This window comes from Callorhinus ursinus, unplaced genomic scaffold (assembly GCF_003265705.2).
Source record: "Callorhinus ursinus isolate GAN/ISIS: 27379988/994484 unplaced genomic scaffold, GSC_fseal_2.0 scaffold27, whole genome shotgun sequence".
Lineage (NCBI taxonomy): Eukaryota > Metazoa > Chordata > Mammalia > Carnivora > Otariidae > Callorhinus > Callorhinus ursinus.
This window is the reverse complement of record NW_027397089.1, coordinates 23660725-23676941: the sequence shown is the minus strand read 5'-3', so window position 1 is coordinate 23676941 and position 16217 is coordinate 23660725. Positions and strand designations below refer to the sequence as shown.

The following is a 16217-nucleotide window of genomic DNA, read 5'->3' as shown; positions in this document are numbered from 1 at the left end:
GGGATATTAGGAACTTTTTTTAAAGTAGGCTCCATGCCCAACGTGAGGCTAGAACTCAGGATCCTGAGATAAGAGTTAAAATGCTGTACCGACTGAGCCAGCCAGGGGCCTCAGGAATTTTAATTTTGTAAAGTTTTTTGTTTTGTTTTTTTTTGCTTGAAATCACCTGTTACCATTTGTTAGTAAAAACTTGTAACTTTTTGCTTCTTAGGAAAATTTTCAACTGTTGACTTGCTCATGATGCAAACTCTGAGAAGCAGCACTCTATTTGTGGAAGAAAGTGCTTTTTTGTATTCTAGTAAACAATCTGTTCGTTTAAAAACATTCTATTTAAAGTAAGCATAAAAACCTTGAGTAAGAGCATGCTATCAGCTGACTCAAATAAATTTTAGTGAATGGACCCCAGCATTTATTGTTTTTTTTAAGGTTGTTTTTCCCATATTCTTGAACTATTTATTTTGATTGAAGTAGGTGTATAAATGATTTCAGTGTTGATACTCCTAGTAGTAATACAGCTGTTACTGTCTCATTATTTAAAATATTTCTATAAATGGGGGCGCTTGGGTGGCTCAGTCGTTGGGCGTCTGCGTTCGGCTCGGATCATGATCCCAGGGTGCTGGGATTGGGCCCCGTGTCGGGCTCCCTGCTCCGCGGAAAGCCTGCTTCTCTCTCTCCCACTCCCCTGCTTGTGTTCCCTTGCTCGCTGTGTCTCTCTCTGTCAAATAAATAAATAAATAAATAAAATCTTAAAAAAAAAATTTCTATAAATGTATTTTAATAAAATATACAAATATAACAATAAGGGAAGAAAATTGAATAAAAAACTAAGTACAGATACACTGAAGATTACAGCCTCATCTATTTTATATCAAGGGATTTGCATTTTGGGGGAAGGAGTAAATCAGCCAAAAGTAGATGATGAGATTAAAGTATATTCCTAGACAGTATATAAGAATACAGGGAATGACTTTGAATATGATATAGAAAATGGGACTTTTACCGAGTGATCTACTTTAATTATAAAACTGCAGTGGTAGCTTCTCCAGTGGAAGATGGAGAAATTTTGTTTCATGGGAAGTTGTGAGTTTCTGTATTTCTAGTGGTATAAAAATTTTTGATTTGAATGAAATGGAAAAGGCTTCATAATACCTTATTCATTTGTTTGTATAGTTAATATATAATCACAGCATTTGTGTGAAAGCCAAGAATTAGATTTCTTTTTTCAACATTTATATATATATATATAAATATTATAACATTTATATATGTATATATATAAATTTTTTAAAAAAAGATTTTATTTCTTTATTTGGCAGAGAGAGAGAGAAAGAGAGAGCACAAGCAGGGGCAGAGGGAGAGGGAGAAGCAGGTTTTCTGCTAAGCAGGGAGCCTGATGCAGGGCTCAATCCCAGGACCCTGGGATCATGACCTGAGCCGAAGGCAGACGCTTAACCGACTGAGCCACCTAGGCTCCCCATTAATATATTTTTTCAAGTAATCTCTATGCCTAATGTGGGGCTCTAACTCTACGACCCCCAAATCAAGAGTTGCACACTCTACCAACTGAGCCAGCCAGTAGCCCCAAATAGATGTATTTTTTAACAAGAGGAAATGAAATTTAATTTCATATGTATGGGGAGCCCCACAGACATAAAATTCCGTAAGTAGAATTCTTTATTTACCCTGTATGTGAATTTTGTCTTTCTGTGTAGAAAGAATCTGCATTCAGGAGGAAATAATCCAGGAGAAGGAAGACCAAGCAGATCAAGATGTGTAGCTCTGTGGCAGCCAAGTTGTGGTTTTTGACAGATCGTCGAATCAGGGAAGACTATCCCCAAAAAGAGATTTTACGAGCATTAAAGACCAAATGTTGTGAGGAGGAATTGGACTTTAGAGCCGTGGTGATGGATGAGGTGGTACTGACAATCGAGCAAGGAAACCTGGGTAAGTCTATACTAAGTAATTTAATGGATTTTTTTCTTAGAATATCTTGAATCCACATTTTTTAGGAATAGTTTGGAGGAAGGAATTATTAGCTTTATTTTACGAAGTATCATCTAATCTTAAAATCTAGCATATGTTTTGGTTTTTTTTTTAAGATTTTGAGAGAGAGCACAAGCCACTTAACCGACTGAGCCACCCAATATTTTGGGCCCCCCAAATCTGTATGTTATGGAAGAAATGGAAACATCAGTATTTATTGAACTTCTTATTATGTAGAAAATAGTTGGGAGAGAAATTAAAGATCTATTTTTCCCCCTGTTATTGCTGTCTAATTTTAAAAGACCTTGTTTATAAAGTGCTCATAAGAGAATTTGTACCTTATGGGGGTCCTTTTTATAAATGCATCAAATTCCACATGTGATTCTTAATTTTCTTTATAAAATATTTCATGCGTATAGTATAAAATGCCAATAGTTTTATTCTTTTTACTGGATAGAAGTGTTATAATGATTTGACTCAATTGGTGATAAGTCTGGTATTTTTAATATTTCATGTTTGTTTTAAGGTTATAAGGGGAAGATATCTTAGAAATATAGAAATTCTTGGGGTGCCTGGGTGGCTCAGGCGCTAAGCGTTTGCCTTCAGCTCAGGTCATGGTCCCAGGGTTCTGGGATTGAGCCCCGCGTCAGGCTCCCTCTCCCACTCCGCCTGCTTGTGTTCTCTCTCTCTCTGTCAAATAAATAAATAAAAAATCTTAAAAAAAAAAAAAAAGAAATAAAATCTTTTGATCTGACTTAGGAGTCTTTACGTCTTTGGAAAATTATGACTTGTTATAGCTAAATTGGTCATTTCTGTTAAGGAGCATCATATGGTGGCATATACATGAAATTTTTAATTAACTTTCAGAAAATACTTCATAGTTTACTGATAGTATTGTATTAAAGTATAAGACAAACACTTAAAATAGATTCTACATAACTTGTTTTGTGTCTAGAATCATAATGAGACCATGTGTTTTAATTTTCTCATCAGTAAAATGGAGAGAGATAGTTATTGTGGGAATTAATATTATTGAGTATGTGAATCTGCTTTTAGGGTAATTTCATTCATACAGTAGTTAATGGATCTAGAATCTTACCTGTAACATGATCCTGTAGTTTAAGTAGGTAGAATCTCTTAGCAGTTACTCTTTTTTTTTTTTTTTTAAAGATTTTATTTATTTATTTGACAGAGAGAGACACAGCGAGAGAGGGAACACAAGCAGGGGGAGTGGGAGAGGGAGAAGCAGGCTTCCCGTGGAGCAGGGAGCCTGATGTGGGGCTCGATCCCAGGACCCTGGGATCATGACCTGAGCCAAAGGCAGACGCTTAACGACTGAGCCACCCAGGTGCCCCTTAGCAGTTGCTCTTTACTCTGCCCTCTTGACATTAATTCATTCTCATTACCTTTCAACAGTTACTGTTTTGTCAGCAGATCTTTAATGTGTAAATTAATGTACCTCAAAGACTTAATAGAAAAACAGAATGATCCCCATTGTAGTATAAATGATCCTCATTGCTAATTTAGGATCAAAAGTTATTATTACTGTAGAAATAACTTCTTTAGAACTGAACTGTTTCTAGATTGTTTCATTTGAGTGTATAAGTAGTAACTACCTTTACAGGAAAGATGCACAGTATTTTATTTTAGTCAAGCTTTCTTTTTTTAATATATACACCTAGATCTAGCACTTAGTTACTCAGATTCTGAGGATTTGGTCTATAGAGCCTGTTCCATTCTTTGATACGTATAATTTAAGTATTTACTGTGTGCTAGTTAATTGGTAGGGTGTGCAGAATGAGACAGGCTGAGATTAACATTAATCAAGTCATCACACAAATAAGTGTAAAATTGTTATAACTTTGGTAAATTATAAAAGTATGGATGTCACTTTGCACCCCCCCGCCCTGCACCTATGACAGATACTCTGATCAAACCAATTAAAATCCCGAATCTAGGGCGCCTGGGTGGCTCAGTTGGTTAAGCTGTCTGAGTCTTAATTTCAGCTCAGGTCCTGATGCTCAGGGTCCTGGGATCCAGCCCCTTTGGACTCTGTGCCTCGGGGGGAGTCTGCTTGAGATTCTCTCCCTCTGCCCCTCCCTCTGCTTGTGCGCACGTGCCCCCCCAATATAAACACACATTTTCTCTCTAAAATAAATAAATAAAATCCAGAATCTATCACATTCTTTTACAATTCACAGTTTTTCAGCATAAGTGCATGTACAAACTGTTGAGATTGGAGTCAGAAATTTGGACACTGTATTGTGTTAGGAGCCATGCTCTTGAAGTATGTGAGAAGAGGCTTAAAGGCCAGTGTGGTACATAGCTCACTAATCACCAGTTTCACAGGCTTATGGTGTATGCTTCTGCGTTTTATTTATTTTTTAAAAAGATGTTATTTATTCATTTGACAGCACAAGTAAGGGGAGCAGCAGTCAGAGGGAGAGGTGTTACTATGTTTTAAAAGTTGGAAAACCAAAGGCTGCATAAACATGTATTGGCAAGGATATAGAGAAATTGGAACCTGCCTACATTGATAAAGGGAATGTACAATGTGGCAGTCTCTTTGGGAAAAAGTTTGGCAGTTCCTCTGAAGGTTGGACATAGAATTACCACAGGATCCATCCCACTCCTGCATACATACCTAAGAAGAGTGACAACATATGTTTGGGAGTCTGTAAGATGGGCTGGTGATAATTGTTCTTTAAATGTTTCGTAGACTTCACCAGTGAAAACACCTGGTGCTGTGCTTTTCCTTGGAGATTTTGGATTACTGGTTCAATATGTCTGTTCTGATTTTTTTATTTCTTATTCAGTCTTACTAGGTTGTATGTTGTTAGGAATTTATCCATTTTTTCCTTGGTTATCCAATTTGTTGTCATATAATTTTTCATAGTCATCTCTTACAATCTCGTTTATTTCTGTGATGTGCATTGTAATATCTCCTTTCATTTTGAATTTTTGTTATTTCAGACCTCTCTTTTTTCCTTAGTCTAACTAAAGGTTTGTCAATTTGTTGATATTTCCAAAAGATAGTGTTGGTTTTTTTCTGTTTTTCTCTTTTCTGTTTAGGTTATTTGTGTAAATTCTCATCTTTTTCTTTTTCTGTTAACTGGGTTTAGTTTGTTCTTCCGCTTGTTTATGGTGTAAGGTTGTTGATTTGAGATTTTTCTTTTTAACGAGCTTTTTTTTTTATGTGCATGCTTATAGCTGTACACTTTCCTTTTAACACTGCTTTCACCACATCCCATAAGTTTTGGTATGTTGTATTTTGCTTTTGTCTGAAGGTATGTCTCATTTCCCTTGTGACATCTTTTGTCTTATTTAAGTGTGTGTTATTTAGGGGTGTCTGGGTGGCTTAGTCCGTTGAGCATCTGACTCTTGGTTTCACCTCAGGTCCTGATATTAGGGTTGTGAGATCGAGTCCTGTATCGGACTCAGTGCTGGGCATGGAGCCTGCTTGAGATTCTCTCTCTTTGGCTCTCCCCACCCCCCTCCAAAAAAAAAAGTGTTATTTAATTTCCAGATATTTGTGAATTGTTTCCTTTTGTTATTAATTTCTAGTTTCGTTTCTAGAAAAGATACTTAGTATGATATCAGTATTCTTAAATTTGTTGAGATTTGCTTTGTGGCTTAAGATGTAATGGATCCTGGAGAAAATTCCATTTGCCCTTGTAGAATGAGGATTGTGTTGTTAGTAGTGTTTTTTATATTTTAGGTCCAGTTGATCTGTAGTGTTTTCCAGTTATTTTGTTTCCTCATTAGATTTTCTGTTTGCTCCATCCATTATTAAAAGTAGGGTGTTTGAATTTTTCATTTATTGTTAGTGTCCGTTTCTCTCTTTGGTCTCTTACTGTTCCATACATGTGGGTGCTGTATTGGGTGCCTGCATATTTATAATTGTTATAATTTCCTGGTGAATTGACTCTTTTATCATAATAATTATCTCTTGTGCCAGTTTTTCTCTTATAGCCTATTTTGTCTTATAAGTAGGGCCACTTCAACTCTCTTTTGGTAACCATTTGCATGAAGTATCTTTTTTTTTTTTTTAAAGATTTTATTTATTTGAAAAAGAGAGAATGAGAGAGAGCACGAGAGGGAAGAGGGTCAGAGGGAGAAGCAGACTCCCCGCTGTGCAGGGAGCCCAATGCGGGGCTCGATCCCGGGACTCCAGGATCATGACCTGAGTCGAAGGCAGTCGCTTAACCAACTGAGCCACCCAGGCGCCCCTGTATGAAGTATCTTTTCTTAGCCTTTCACTTTCAGCCTTTGAGTGTCCTTATATCTAGAGTGAGTCTCTTGTTGATAGCATATAGTTGGGCATTGGTTTTTGGTCCATTTTGTCCCTCTGTGTCTTTTTTTTTTTTATGTAAAGATTTTATTTGACAGAAAGAGAGAGACAGCCAGAGAGGGAACCACAAGCAGGGGGAGCGGAGAGGGAGAGGCAGGCTTCCCGCTGAGCAGGTAGCCCAGTGTGGGGCAAGATCCCAGGACTCTGGGATCATGACCTGAGCCAAAGGCAGATGCTTAACGACTGAGCCACCCAGGCGCCCTAGAATTTTATTTAGAGACAGATTTGGGGAGGGGCAGAGGGAGAGACTCTCTAGCAGACTCCCCACTGAGTGCAGAGAGGGACACAGGGCTCAATTTCAACGACCTATGAGACTACAACCTGAGCAAGACATTTTATCGTTTTCTGTATGTCTTACACCTATTTTGTCTCTTTTCCTCTCTTGTTAACCTTCCTTTCTGTTGTGTTAATTTGTTGTAGTGGCATGCTTTAGTTCCTTATTGTATGTATCTTCTGTAGGTATTTTATTCATCATTACTGTGAAGATTATGTAATACATTGTATACTTTTAATCTCTTTTAGGTGATAAATTTATTCATATATCAACTCTACCCTTATAAATTTCCCCTTATTTTGTGTTAATAATATCACAAATTACATCTTATATTTTGTATCCACTGACAGTTTTATAGGCATAGTTATTTTGTATGCTTTTAACTTTCTTATTTTTTTAAAGTAAGCTCTAGGCCCAATATGGGGCTTGAACTCAGGACCCTAAGATCAAGAGTTGCATGCTATTCCAACTGAGCCAGCCAGGTGACCCTCTATGCTTTTAACTTTTAAATGCTATACCAGCAATAACACTGATTTATGCACTACCATTAGAGTATTTTAGGATTCTGTATGTATTTCTATATTACCTGTACCCAAGAGCTTTATTTTTTTATGCTTTTGTGTTACCTTCTAGCATTCTTTTTTTTTTTTTTTAAGATTTTATTTATTTATTTGACAGAGACACAGTGAGAGAGGGAACACAAGCAGGGGGAGTGGGAGAGGGAGAAGCAGGCTTCCCGTAGAGCAGGGGGCCCGATCCCAGGACCCTGGGATCGTGACCTGAGCCAAAGGCAGATGCTTAACAACCGAGCCACCCAGGCGCCCCGCATTCTTTTTTAAGTAATCTCTACACCCAATGTGGCCTTGAACTTACAACCCTCAGATAAAAAAGAGTCACTTGCTCTAATGATGGAGCCAGCCAGGAGCCCCGCCAGGAGCCCCTGCCTTGTAGCACTTTTATTTCAACTTGGACTCTTTAGCATTTCTTGTAAGGCCAGACTATTGGTGATTTAACTCCTCAGCTTTTCTTTATTTGGGAAAAACCTTTATTTCTCCTTAATTTTTGAAGGACAATTTTGCTGGATATATTGTCTTGTTACTTTTTTTATTTCAGCACTTTGAATATGTCATCCCACTATTGTGTGATTTCTGCTGAGATATTTTGATAAATGTTATGAGAACTCCTTCGTTTATGATAAATTGCTTTCCTCTTTCTTCGTTTATGATAAATTGCTTTCCTCTTTCTAGATTTTTTTTTTCTGTTTGCCTTTTTTTTTTTTTTTTTAAAGATTTGTTTGTTAGAGAGCGTGTGCACACGCGCACGGGGGAGGGAGAGATAATCTTAAGCAGACTCTGTACTGAGTGTGGAGCCCAATGTGAGGCTCGATCTGACGACTCTGAAATCGGGACCTGAGGCGAAACCAAGAGTTGGACACTTAACTGACTGCACCAGGCAGGTGCCCCTGTCTTTGACTTTTTAGTTTGATTTTGTGTCTCAGTGTGAGTCTCTTTAAGTTTATCCTACTTAGAATTTTTTGAGCTGTTTGAATATGGATATCCATTTCTTTTCTCAGATTGGGAAAATTGTCAGTCGTTTTGTCAGACTCTCTGCTTCTTTGTCTCTCTTTCTTCTGGGACTTTCATAATATCAATATTGGTCTGCTTGAGGGGTGCCTGGGTGGCTCAGTCAGTTAAGTGTCGTACTCTTGATTTTGGCTAAGGTCATGATCTCAGGGTTGTGAGATCAAGTCCCGTGTCTGGGTCCATGTGCTGGACATGGAGCCTGATTAAGATTCTCTCTGCCATCTCAGCCTCCACCCCCCATAAGAGATTGGTGGAAGTTGTCTATAAAGATGGAGAATGGTGGCTTTTTTTTTTTTCAAATGCCCAAATACCAACAAAAAATAACAAAGCATAGAGAAAGACAAGGAAGCATGGTCCAATCAGAGAACCAAAATAAATCTCCAGAAATCACCTTAAGGAAACAAAGATCTAGTACACTTGAAACTAATGGAACATTGTGTGTTAACTATACTTAACTGAAAAAAATTTTTTTAAGGACGCCTAGGTGGCTCCGTCGGTTCAGCATCAAGACTCTTGAATTTGGCTCAGGGTCATGAGATCGAGCCTTGTGTCAAGCTCCATGCACAGCAGGGAGTCTGCTTAAGATTCACTCTTTCTGCCTCTCCCTCTCCCCTCGTTCTATTGATTGCTCTCTCTCTATAAAATAATCTTAAAAAAAAACCCTCTACTCCTTTAGCTTTGTTCTTCTTTTGTATGTTGATGTCACAAAATTACATCTTTATACGTTTTATGTCAAAAAACAATCTTTGTAAAATGCATTAGTCTCGGGGCGCCTGGGTGGCTCAGTTGGTTAAGCGACTGCCTTCAGCTCAGGTCATGATCTCAGGGTCCTGGGATTGAGCCCCACATCGGGCTCCCTGCTCCGCGGGAAGCCTGCTTCTCCCTCTGACCCTCCCCCTGCTTATGTTCCCTCTCTCGCTGTCTCTCTCTCTCTGTCAAATAAATAAAATCTTTAAAAAAAATAATAAAATGCATTAGTCTCCTAGGTTATATAGAAAACAAGAATTGGAGTTACAAACCAGTTACAGTAATACTTGCTGTTAAACTAATGACTTTAATTTTTTCTTTAAATGTATTAGTCTCCATTGTCATAGAAAACAAAAACTACGGTTACAGACCATTGTTAAAATAATACTAGCTTTTCTAATTGCTCATGTGTTTACCTTTATTGAGATCTTTATTTCTCTGTATGATTTTGAGTTACTGTCTAGTGTCCTTTCATTTCACCTTGGCAGCACTCCTTTGAACATTTTTTGCACGACAGGTCTAGTGGTCATTTATTCCTTCAACTTCTGTTTTTCTGGCAATGTCTTAGTTTCCACCTCATATTTTAAGGACAGTTTGTTGGATATAAGATTTTTGGTTGACAGTTTATTTTTAGCATTTTGAATATATTGGCTCCCGATCTTCTGGCCTCCAATGTTTCTGATGACAAGTCTGCTGATAATTTGATTGAGGATCCCTAGTATGTGATGATATGTCTCGCTCTTGCTTCATTCATTATTCTTTGTCTTGGGTTTTAAAAGTTTGATTAGCCTGAGCCTGAGTTCATCTTACTTGGAGATCATTGAGCTACTTGTTTGTTTATATTCATGTCTTTCATCAAATGCTTGAAGTTTTCAGCCATTATTTCCTCTTTCCCCTTTCTTTCCCACCCACCTCCCATCCCATGCACTCTCTGGTTCTCTCCCTCACTTCCAGACTCCCAACAATACAAATGTCTCTTCAAGTTTAGTCATTTTTTTTTGTCTGCTCAGATCTGCCTTTGAATCCATCTAGTGAATTTTTCATTTCTGTTATTGGACTTTTTTTTTTTTAAGATTTTATTTATTTGACAGAGAGCACAAGCTGGGGAGCTGCAGGCAGAGGGAGAGAGAAGCAGGCTTCCTAAGGAACAGGGAGCCTGATGTGGGGCTCAATCCCAGGATTCTGGGATCATGAGCTGAGCCGAAGGTAGTTGCTTAACCAACTGAGCCACGCAGGCGCCCTGTTACTGGACTTTTCATTTTCAGTCTACAGTTACTCCTCGGTGTCTATGTTTTTTTTCCTATTGATTTTTCCTTTTTTTTTTTCACCCATGGTTTTCTTGATTTTCTTCTCATGTTTCTTTAGTTCTGTTACCATCTTTGAGAGAGTTATTTTAACTTCCTTGTCTTCTGTTGATTTATTTTATTCCTTTGAATGGCTGTACTTTCCTGTTTCTTTGTGAGTTTTTGTTTTGTTTTGTTGAATATTGCACATTTGAATCTAATAATGTGGTAACTCTGGAAATCAGACTCTCCTTCTTCCCCAGGGTTTGTGTTTTTTGTTTACTGTTTTTGTTTTTTGATTGTTGTAGGCTGTCCAGGTCCTGAAGATTAGCCTGGGCTGTAAATTGAATGTCTTCTCAGGACTTCCCTAAACCTTTCCTTAGTTGTGCACAGTCACTTTGTAATTTTTCCCTTATATGCAGTTGTTTTTTTTAATGTACTGGTCTTTCATGTCTGGGTCCTGAAAGGGGAAAATGACAAGACATAGGGGAGCAGAGAGGATATTTGAAGGAAGAAATCCCCTGGAAGTCACTTCACCTGGAAAGGGAGGGGCTTATTATGATGGGTAGGGTAGTTAAACCATGATGGCTACTGGCCTCGTTGTTTGCAGCTCTGTGATTAGAAGCTGCAACCAGGCATCAGAGGAGAGGTCTGTGTATTTGAAGGACAGGGACCTTTTAGTGAACCCTGTTCCTGCAAGGTATGTCAGTTGCCCCAGAACAGGTGCATAGTGTGCCTTAGGGGTGGGGGATGGATAGTGCTACTGTGCTTAAGAGCTGAAATTGACCAAAATTCACTGCATTTTACCATTCTAGTTATTTCCTGAAAGTTGCAATCCCTCAGCAGACTTGGAAGCTCCAAAACAGTTATATATGACAAATTTTGCCAGTGCAGTAAAAGTCTAGGGGCGGCAGACCGATTCCTGGTGCACCCTACTCCACTCTTCCCAGAATCATCTGTGTTGTCTTTTTTTTTTTTTCCCCCAAAGATTTTATTTATTTGACAGAGAGACAGTGAGAGAGCTAACACAAGCAGGGGGAGTGGGAGAGGGAGAAGCAGGTTCCCTGCTGAGCAGAGAGCTCCACACGGGGCTCTATTCAGGACCATGGGATCATGATCTGAGCTGAAGGCGGCCGCTTAACCGACTGAGCCACCCAGGCACCCCCTCTGTTGTCATTTTTTAAAAAAGAATTTATTTGAGAGAGAGAGTGAGAGGAAGCATGCACGCGTGTGTGCGTGCATGAGTGGGGGGGAGAGGGAGAAGCTGACTCCCTGCTGAAGTGAGCCCAATGTGGGGCTCCATCTGGGGCTCAATTTCAGGAGCCTTGGATCATAACCTGAGGCAAAGGCAGGCGCTTAAGTGACTGAGCCACCCAGGCACCCCCTCTATTGTCATTTTTTATTGCGGTTCTCTTTTTGTTTTTGTTTTGTATTTTATTTGGGGAGTAAATCTCTTTTTGGATATATGTATTGTGAATATTTTTTTTCACTCCGTGGCTTGTCTTTTCATTCTGTTAATGGAATCTTTTGGTGGGTGGAAGTTCCTAATTTTAATTAGGTACAGTTTATATTTTTTTATTTTTAAATATTTTATTTATTTGAGAGAGAGAACATGAGTGGGGAGGGGCAGAGGGAAAAAAGCAGACTCCCTGCAGAGCAGGGAGCCCGACGTGGGACTTGATCCAGGACCCTGGAACACTGTGACCTAAGCTGAAGGCAGGTGCTTGACCGACTGAGCCACCCAGGTGCCCAGTATTTATTTTTGTTTTGGTTAGTGCTTTTTGTGGCCTAGTTATGAAATACTTATGCACCCCAGAATTCCTTTGAGATACATACTGAAATACCTACTCCATAAAATTTGACATAAAGGACATATGGTATGGCACCATTTTCTAAAGGGAGAGCTATATGTAATTATATAACCTTTGCTGTGACCCTGTGATTTTATACTTTACCCATGAAGACCTTTGTTGTCGTCTTTAGGAAGAGATGGTAACAACTCGATTTATATTCTCCAGAACTCATTTCATACCTGAAACAATCTGTAATCTTTTCACATGTTGTCTCTGGAAGATGTTGAGTCTGGAAATTTGAGTCTATGGTTTTTTCTCATTTTTTTTTTTTTAAGATTTTATTTATTTGGCAGAGACAGACACAGCAAGAGAGGGAACACAAGCAGGGGAAGTGGGAGAGGGAGAGGCAGGCTTCCCACGGAGCAGGGAGCCCAATGCAGGGCTCCATCCCAGGACCCTGGGACCATGACTTGAGCCGAAGGCAGCTGCTTAACGACTGAACCACCCAGGCGCTCCTAGTTTTTTCTCATTTTTAAAAATGGTTTTGTGAGAAGAAATCAGTTTGCTTTTAGATATATTGTGTTACTTTGTTTGGTTTTAATTTCTAGATTTATAAATTATCTCATTTTAATATAGACATAAACCTATCACCCACGTCCCCCATCCCCCCACCCATGTTATAGTGCTCTCATGAAGTTGATTCGGTTATTTGAAGCAGGTACTGTACTGTCAGTGACACCTCAGCTGGTCCTAATTTATTGGTCTAATACCCACTCTTTGGCATTTTCCCCCCATTGTTGCATTAGTAAATAAAGCTATCCTCAAATAACACTTAGTTATTTCATATATTTGAAACATTTTAATTTATTCTCAAGATTTTCCCCTGGAAGTTTCCTCTTAGTTAATTGCTAAAGAAAGAGAAAGGAATAGTTTGAGAGTAGTACTATATATGAAGCATAGCACTAGACACATATATCTTGTTTTTTCTCTTTTTAAAAATACTAATAGCTTTATATTTTTACTAATTATAAAGTGACATAAACAGTACTGAAATATAAAATTAAAGCAAATATCATTTGATATTTTTACCATCCGTAGATCACTGCTAACCACATACACATAAATGAATTATAACATACCTACTGTTCTCTAAATTTTTTTTTACTTATCAGTGAGTGTCACCTGTGTGCCAAGGTATTAGGTATTGGAGATACAGAGTTAGCAAAATAGCCCTGTTCTAAGTGCTTCATGGCCTCTTTAAGGTAAGTGGGAGACATGGACATTATACAAAAGCCAAAGAAATAATTACACACTAAGTGGTAGAAAAGTAAAGTGTGATATGGGAATCAAATGGAATCAGTAGAATCAGATGGAACCAATGGAATCTACTTTTATTTATTTTTAGGATTTAAAAAAAAATTTTTTTTTAAGATTTTATTTATTTATTCAACAGAGAGAGAGAGAGAACACAAGCAGGGGGAGTGGGAGAGGGAGAAGCAAGCTTCCCGCCAAGCAGGGAGCCTGATGCGGGGCTCGATCCCAGGACCCTGAGATCATGACCTGAGCCGAAAGCAGTCACTTAATCAACTGAGCCACCCAGCTGCCCCTAAAAAAATTTTTAAATAATCTCTACACCCATCATGGGGCTTGAATCCACAACCCTGAGATCAAGAGTTGCATGCTCTACCAACTAAGCCAGTCCGGTTCCCCCAGTGGAATCTAATTAAGATTGAAAGGTTAGAAAAGGCCTCTTTAAGGAAGTGACACTAAAATCTGAAGGATGAGTAGGTATTATCCAGGGGTCAGGGGTACAGTGAAAGGAAGAATATATGGTTTGCTCTTATGTAGTTCTAGGAGAGAATCACTGTTTGTTGCCAGACTGTCCTCCAGAAAGTTTGTACTAGTGTGTCCTTTTCCAGTATCCTCTCCAGTGTGATTGTTTGCATTTTAATATTAGACCACAAATGGCCCTGGTTGAGTCACTTTTCTGCTTAATCTTTTAGGAATTTGGACTGTGATTCCAAACCCAGCTGGACAGTGAGATTTACAGTTGAGTATTTCCTTAAGTCAGAAAATAAGTTGAGTATTCAAAGGAAAAACCTTTAATGTCTTTAGTCATCAGGAAGAAAATATCTTTTCTTGTTTGAGCTCAGGCCCCCTATTCCTGTTATCAAAATAGTTGGGAGCGTTGATTATGTTTAGTCTCCATGCTAAATTGGTCTGGATGTTTATTAATTCTCCAGTGAGATACTTGTATCAAATTTTATCTTCTCTGTCTTCTTAGCACCAAGTACCTACAGCAGTCGGAAATCAGAGCAATTGCCTATCCCTTTTCCAAAGTAGTTCAGGAAAGTGAAGCAATTGGATTAGTTGTACCTTTAATGCTTTAAACTCTTTCTGATTTAGGGATCAACTAGACCTAGGGATCTAGGTCTAGTTTTTATATGTGATGTTGAATATTATAAATTAAGGTATGAGTGTATAATGTATGTTCATATGAATAAAAGTTAACAGTGATAATTTACAGAGAAGTGAGATAAATTAAGAGATATCATATTCTTGCAAGTAAAAAAGCAGGTTCTTAATTATGGAGATGCCATGTCAAAATAATTCCCTTGGTTATGATGTAGGATGAGATAGTGATGAAGACATTGAATATCCCTGGTCAGTGCCCCTGAACTATATTTATTAAAGATAACCAAAACTGTCTTACCAAATATTAAATTATGTGGACTACATAAAATGTAGATAAAGTTGCTAGTTCAGTTCTTGGCCTATGGTGCATTCTTGTTTCTTGGCCTTCAGTATCTGTCCTTCCCGCCCCCCCCCCCGCCCTTTTGTACAAACAGCACATGGATTTCCTTTTGAGAAATTCCCTCACAGTCTTGGTGAGACTGTAAGTTAGTGGTGCATTGCCCCTTGTTAGTCAAGCTAGTCTTCTCCCCTGCCCCATCTTGTTTGTTTGTTTTAAGATTTTATTTATTTGTCAGAGAGCGAGCGAGAGAGAGAGAGTGAGAGTACAGACAGGGAGAGTGGCAGGCAGAGGGAGAAGCAGGCTCCCCGCTGAGCAAGGAGCCCAATACGGGACTTGATCCCAGGACCCTGGGATCATAACTTGAGCCAAAGGCAGGCGCTTAACTGACTGAGCCACCTAGGTGTCCCTCCCCCACCCCCGTTAAAGGTTTTTTTTATTTTAGAGAGAGCACAAGTGGGGGTGGGGCAGTGGGAGAGGGAGAGAATCTCAAGCAGACTCCACAACGAGCTCAGAACCCCATGTGAGGTTTGATCTCCCAACCCAGAGATCATGAACTGAGCCAAAATCAAGAGTTGGGTGCTCAACCGACTGAGCCACCCAGGCATCCTCTCTTCCCTTTGAATTTGAGCAGTTTGACTCAAGGATAGAAGGAGAATATTTGAAATTTAACAATGGCACTTAGGATTCTAGGTCCTATCTTGGTCCTAGATTCCCAGAATGGCCCTTCTCTTTTTTCTGTGCCTGTTTTGTCATCATTCTTTTTAGTTCTAAGCACAATCCTATATCCATCCATTTTTTTTTTCGTGCTCAACTTAACTAGAGATAGTTTCTTACAAATCAGATAACCTTAACCAATGCAGAAATTAATTCCCGAGAAAGTATTGCAGGTGGTAGACCTTCAGAGAATTGATAACTTGGCATAGATAGGATAGAAATCAAATTAGTACGATTCCAGAATGGTAATCTAATAACCCATGATACATAGTGTTCAAAATGGTGATTAAGTAGTTACCTTTATTTACTTTGAACCATGGTCTTATTGAGGATAAAGCTCAGGGGAATGATAGGTGTTGCCACAGAAAACCTTTTTAAGAAAGTATGAGGAATTTGGAATGGAAGACTAGAATGGCCTTTTGAAGGAATTGGAGGAACTTAAAGGAATAAATGAGTTCAAATATCCCAATTCTTTTTTCAAGGCAAATAATAAAATTCAGGCGCTTTCTAGTATCTGGGACTATAGGTCTAACTTAACCATATATTGCTGCTGAAAAGTCTTCCAGCTATCATGCTGCTTAGTAAATTAGCACAGCCAGAGATTTGGAGGGAATTCATGTGACATAAAAAAAGAGGTTGTGCTTTAGAACTACCTAAATTTAATTTTCCTGGCTGATCTAGTTATTAAACCTTTTGCAGTTGGTCAGATTGGTTGTCTGGTTTCATTTACTTGC

General features: G+C 38.7%; 1 protein-coding gene across 3 annotated transcripts in view; it reads left to right on the top strand.

Moving 5' to 3' along the window:
• RIMKLB (ribosomal modification protein rimK like family member B) overlaps positions 1-16217 on the top strand; it is a 97381-nt gene that overhangs the window by 38222 nt on the left and 42942 nt on the right. For all 3 annotated transcript variants that reach the window (XM_073878008.1, XM_073878009.1, XM_025879980.2), the window contains exon 2: positions 1713-1944. In XM_073878008.1, the coding sequence (XP_073734109.1) occupies positions 1770-1944 (175 nt within the window). In that variant the 5' untranslated portion in view covers positions 1713-1769. The remainder of the gene's footprint in view (positions 1-1712; positions 1945-16217) is intronic.